The 6318-nt window shown below is 39.1% G+C and overlaps 1 protein-coding gene across 1 annotated transcript in view; it reads left to right on the forward strand.

Annotated features, from left to right (window-relative positions):
- The first annotated feature begins 603 nt into the window (after nt 1–603).
- The window catches only part of gsg1 (germ cell associated 1), a 10537-nt gene continuing 4822 nt past the window's right edge, over nt 604–6318 (forward strand). The window contains exons 1-2 of the mRNA XM_084110478.1: nt 604–616; nt 789–1075. Coding sequence (XP_083966604.1) covers nt 790–1075 — 286 coding nt within the window. The 5' untranslated portion in view covers nt 604–616; nt 789. The remainder of the gene's footprint in view (nt 617–788; nt 1076–6318) is intronic.

Genomic DNA, 6318 nt, shown 5'->3' on the forward strand with positions numbered 1-6318 from the left:
CCGGAGCTCCTCCGTGGGACTCGGGGCCTTCCCCTGTCGACACTCCTCCTTTACCCTTCCGGAGCTCCTCCGTGGGACTCGGGACCTTACCCTGTCATCACTCCTCCTTTACCCTTCCAGAGCTCCTCCGCGGGACTCGGGACCTTCCCCTGTCGTCACTCCTCCTTTACCCTTCCAGAGCTCCTCCGTGGGACTCGGGTCCTTCCCCTGTCGTCACTCCTCCTTTACCCTTCCAGAGCTCCTCCGTGGGACTCGGGTCCTTCCCCTGTCGTCTCTCCTGCTTTACCCTTCCAGAGCTCCTCCGCGGGACTCGGGGCCTTCCCCTGTCGTCACTCCTCCTTTACCCTTCCAGAGCTCCTCCGTGGGACTCGGGACCTTCCCCTGTCGTCTCTCCTCCTTTACCCTTCCAGAGCTCCTCCGTGGGACTCGGGACCTTCCTCTGTCGTCACTCCTGCTTTACCCTTCCAGAGCTCCTCCGCGGGACTCGGGGCTGGTGTAGAGCACAGATGTCGCTCATTGACACTCGCTCCGCTCCACCGGCTCACTGACCCGCCCTGCAAACAAGGAAAAACTAACTACTGGGTACAGGTGGAGTGATGGAAAGTAGATTGAAAACGTAATTTGCGTATGAAATTATAGATTTGGTAACCTTTAAGGCAGAATGGTGTAAGGGAGAAATATTGAGTTGTGAATATGAAGAACAGCTTGAGATCGAGTATGGGCCTTGATGTCTCTCTGTGTGTCCGCAGCATGTCTGTGATCTCTCTCTCTCTCTCTCTCTGTGTCAGCATGTCGGTGCTCTCGCTCCTGCGCTCTCCGCGCCTCTCCTTCCTGCAGACGCTGCTGTCTCTGCTGCTGTCGCTGCTCTCGCTCTCCTCCTCGCACTGGTGCGTGGGCCAGCAGAAGGTGCCCAAGCCGCTGTGCTCGCCTGCCCGCCGGCTCAAGTGCACCCCGGTGACCGGCGTGTCGGACGGCTCCTTCTCCTGGGAGACCGGCGACGACCGCTTCATCTTCCCCTCCTTCAACGCAGGGCTCTGGAGCATCTGCGAGGAGAACATCTTCACCGACGCCTGGGGTGAGAGATCACTCGCTTATTTCACTCACTGCTTCTGATTAGGGGTGCAACGGATCGCAGGTGATCGTCATCTGTACGGATCAGCTCCCCACGGTTCGTCACGCATGTGATTCGCGGATTAACTGCTAAATTTAACATCATAAAGTGAAAGTTTATCATTTGGACGTGTTTCCTTGCCCTTGAAAGGACACATATACACAAAATAATGTCTAAATACCCGTCTAAATACCCATCTCGCCAAGTGTTCTCTTGATTATGTCATGAGTGAACAGTTGAGAAAGAAACCGGATGTTTGTCAGTATATTCGGTCCGTGCATTCGGTCTTAAAGTGACAGCAGCCTAACGTTCCTACTGTTGACTGTGTCATTAATGCTAATAAAACAACACAATACAGCTGTAACAACGATACAACTATATTTAATTTCTACAGTGAACAAATAGTGTTATTTTATATTTAAGCTTAATTATTCATTATTGTGCCTGAACACTGCTGGTAGACTTTGTAACTTTGTTATTTAGTATTCATCTCTGCTTGTAATTTGTGTATTTGTTCTTATTTTATTACTGACTGTTCACTTGTGTTTAATAATGTTTGAACTTTATCATTTAGGCTAGTAGTTTTTGAAGAAGTATCGAAGAACTTCAAGTGAGCTTTAAGTAATAAATGAAAAGCAACGTTACTCCGCCCGCCATGTGTGTGTATATATATAAAAATTCTGATCTGAAAAATGATCCGATCTGTGGCTCTAAAAACGTAAATGATTACGGTCATTACCACTACTTCTCCATTTTCTGAACCCAGCTAACAAGAAACATTCCCAGAACGTTCTCTCAAAGTTATGAACAAACGTTCCTCCAGTAACGGGAATAGAACGTTAATTTAGTTATCTGGTCTTTAATAATCATTCAAGGAAAAATAAATTCCTAAAATGTTTCAGGCAGTGTTTTTTTAAATGTTGCTACTTTCAGAACGTTTAGAGAACATATAAAAGTAACGTTTCCATAATGTTTGAAGAATGATACAATGAAACGTTCCCTTAACTTTCAGTTCATCAGTCGGTGTTCCAGTGCACTGAGCGCTCTCCGCTGTGGCTTATAGACCCAGAGATTGGAAGAGGATTATTTCGGCTGTGCTAGTTTCATTCAGCTGCAGATAAACAGGCGGAGAGCGAGACATCTCTAGGCTCTGATAACTTTATATGATTCGTTTTAGATTCTGCTCTAATTCTGTGTGGCGAATCAGATGCAAGTGAACGAGTGTCATTGATCATGTGATCATATGTTCATGCCCATACGGAAATGTAATATATGACATATATGTCCCTATATCGCAAGTGACACCATCATATATGCTAAATATAAGACAATATATTGCTATCACATATATACATTTCTCTAGATATTTGTTGATATAAGTTTATAACATATATAAATTGTCCATATTAAATTAATATATTGGCATATATTAATACGGTGTATATGATTATTGTTTATATAATTTTGTATGTTATGACCATATATGTCACCAATATGTGTAATTTATATGTGCCAATTTATTTAAACAACATACATACATTTTACATGCTTATGGTTTCCTTATTAATTCCTTATTTTCCTTATTTGAACAGCTTAAACTTAACAAGTCTACACAATCCACATTTCATTTCAATTTCTATCCCATTTTAGAATTAGCACAATTTTTTATAAATACAATTTATTTATTTTTATTATTATTTTACGTAATTGGCTCATAAAAACAAAACAAATACTACACAAATCAATATCATCATTCTAGAAAATACAATCATACATACACATTAAAACATGCACTACATATTTAGATGCATACAGAATAATATACAGTTAATATATGTCTCCAAACCAATACCAAAAAAATCTAGGGACCCCAAATATAATTTAAATGCATTTCTCTAGACTGCACTGATGCAGCTAAGTCATAATATAATCACATCTGTGCTGTCCCAAAGGCATGTAGAAACACTTTCTGTCTGCATTTCAGGCCATGCATTTAGCATGCGTCCCACCCCAATACGTTACGTCATTGCCTAATGCCTATCTTTATTAGGCGCGCCAAAATTCAAACGCAATCAAAAGACCGCCAACTATTACGTGCATCCAGAGACGTCACCAACCAACGGATAGAGAACGTTCGTCCTTGTCGAGTGAACAAAGAAGAAACGGATAACGTTAGTTGGAGCATTGTTCCAACATCACACATAAAAACTTAAATATTAATGATTTCTTAGACGGACTTGATCTGTATATTTAATTGAGAGGTGGATTGAAGAAAAGGCGGATGGCCTGAGTTCGAGGCAACGGTGCATAAAGTTGCAGGTAAGTTAATTTCTGAACTTTTATTATAATTCACACATTGATATTGCACAGTGAATAAATAATTTAAATAATCGCTGAACTGCATGATATAAACTATCAGAGGTAGCTAGTAGGTTAACGTTACAAATGATTGAGCAGATATTCAGTGTTTAACTGTTAAGTTTTTTATTTTATTATTTTTTATATATATTGAACGTTGCTATTAATAGGCCTACTGCTTTATTGTGTGCGTTGCATTTTCATGTTCTCATTTTCATGTTTAAGAGCTAACTATATATGAGTCAAAGATTATTACACTGCATCATTAAGATATGTGAGAATTTCAATTTCAACTGTCTGACACATGTAACGTTAAGTTAGTGGAGAAAAAAAAATACAATATTTGCCTTTAGAGTCTAGAACTAATACAATAATACTCAAGTACAGTAATGATGGACCATCTAGCCCCAAAAAGGTCACAAGATTTTTTTTTTTTTTTTATATACTGAAACCCAAAACTAGCATCTGCAAATGTAAAAAAAAAAAAATTGCCTGCCCACTATAAAGTTGTTGCTTCAGGATAAAATAAAACAAAATCATTATTACATATAACTTTGCAAATGAATTACTACATTTAGAAATTAAATACTTAAAATGAATCAACCAAAGCTAGGAGTACCTAATAATCTACAATTTTCCCTAGATCTTGACAGGATTAGTCATCTTTCACAGCCAAGTACAAGCAGTCTGTCAGAGATGTTTATGTTGCTCTGCCTGTTTTTACTTATGGTAAAGCTTATAAAAGTCTATATCTGTTTACCTGTTTTAATGCCATCAGCTATTATCCACTCTGCTATTATTTCCAAGCTTACTGTTTTGGGCAAGCTGATCTTCATTTTCTGCTAAAGAAACTGAAAATACTGATACTGAAAATCTCAATTTTTTAACTGTTTTGCTTCCTAGAAATGCCAAAACTCCTTTGTACAATGGGCAAGCTGGGGAAATGCTTGAAACGAAGGAGCAGAGCCCACAGGAACAACTGGCATCACCTTCCAGCTTACAGGAAACTGTGAGTATGCTGTTTTCCAAACCACTACTGTAGGAACAGCTATAACAGTACTACAGTAAAAACGTATTAAAACCAATTAAAATACCAAAAAAAACCAAAGAAGAACCGCATTCATGCACAAAATGGCGGCTAGCACAACACAACATTCTGAAGCATTTGTTTTGATAATGGATTGTCTGAAAATAATAATAGAAAAAAACAGACGAATAAAAAAAACAGAAATTAAAATTTCCTGATAATTTACTCACCCCTTGTCATCCAAGATGTTCATGTCTTTCTTTCTTCAATCGGAAAGAAATCACGTTTTTTAAGAAAAACATTACAGGATTTTTCTCCATATAATGGACTTCAATTGCAACCAACAGGTGCAAATCAGGTCCAAATCAATGCCGTTTCAAAGGGCTTCAAAGGCTCTACACGATTCCAGCCGAGGAATAAGGGTCAATCCATCTTTTCTTAAAATAAACATTTATATACTTTTTAACCACAAATGCTTGACTTTGGTGTTCTGCTTCTGCATGACGTATTACGTTATCACATTGGAAAGGTCATGCGCGTGATGTAGGTGGAAGTACCGACCCAGTGTTAAAACAAACACTGTAAAACATAAAGGTAAAACATCGATGTCGGACAAATTTTGAAGTTGGAGGAGAAAATGAGATGGAGTTTTTCGGCACTGGGTTACGTGATGATGTAATATGTCGTGGTTTGGCTAGATAAGACCCTTATTCCTCGGCTGGGATTGTGTAGACCCTTGGAAATTGCATTGATTTGGACCTTCAAACTGTGCCATTCTAAAGGGTAGTTTAAAGGAGAATGCACGCGTTGACGATAATGCATAAACTGACGTTGCGTGAAAATTTTACTTTAGTGTGTTTTAGGTGATTATAATTTGGATGTCCTTAGATAAATGTTAAAAAATTAAAATGCTTTTCTTTGTCTTTTTTACAGAGTGATCCAGAAATTTCTTGGAACCACCAGGGGGCAATTAGGGGTAGCTATTAATCAAAAGGTCACTGAGTTGAGGACATCCAAAAAGACTCAACAAACATGAGAAAATGAACAGGCTGTATCATATACCTGTTGGTGGATTTTCCTGTTCTGGGCTTGTTTTATGTTTTGTTGTAATATTGTATTTGTATATAATAGTGATGGGAAGTCCGGTTCTTTTCCGCGAAACCTAGTAGGTCTATACACTGTACGTCCACTGAGCTGAGAACTGCTGAAACCTGAATATAGCCTATAGTCGACAAAGCAAAGTCGATGCATGTCTCCAGTACGTTATGGTTTGATTAACACATTATAAACATTTACTTTGCACCCTTAAAACCTTGCCAAGAGTTTACGTCAAATATCAGCTTACTTAGAAATGAAATGAGCTGTTCCTGAAAATGTTTTAGTATAATAATAATTGTTTAGTTTTACAATCCATTCGTTTCCAATCTTTAAAATAATACAGTGAAAAGACAGTATGTGATAAACATGTTTCTAATATGTTTTATTTTGTTACACTTCGATGTTCAACAAAATACTTAAGAAACATGCATTTCATCCCTCATCAGCTCATCAGGTTCTCAGTAGTCGAACACTTCAGAAATAAACAGTTCTCGGTTCTGTAGTTCTGTACTGGTTATCCGAGAGCCGCTGTACCTGTACGTTCGGCAGTGTCAGCTACTCGTGCTCATCACTTCTCTCAGCACAACATGTCTCAGTTCAGTGAACTGTTGGAGTTACTGGAGTAAAATACTCCGGGATAGTGTTTATGTCGAGTCAGAGGAGACTGTCAGGCATGTCCGAAAGTGAGTGGTTGTGGTTCAGCTCTAACGCAAGACACAAACTG

Source organism: Abramis brama (genome assembly GCF_963993115.1).
Source record: "Abramis brama genome assembly, chromosome: 1".
Taxonomy (NCBI): domain Eukaryota; kingdom Metazoa; phylum Chordata; class Actinopteri; order Cypriniformes; family Leuciscidae; genus Abramis; species Abramis brama.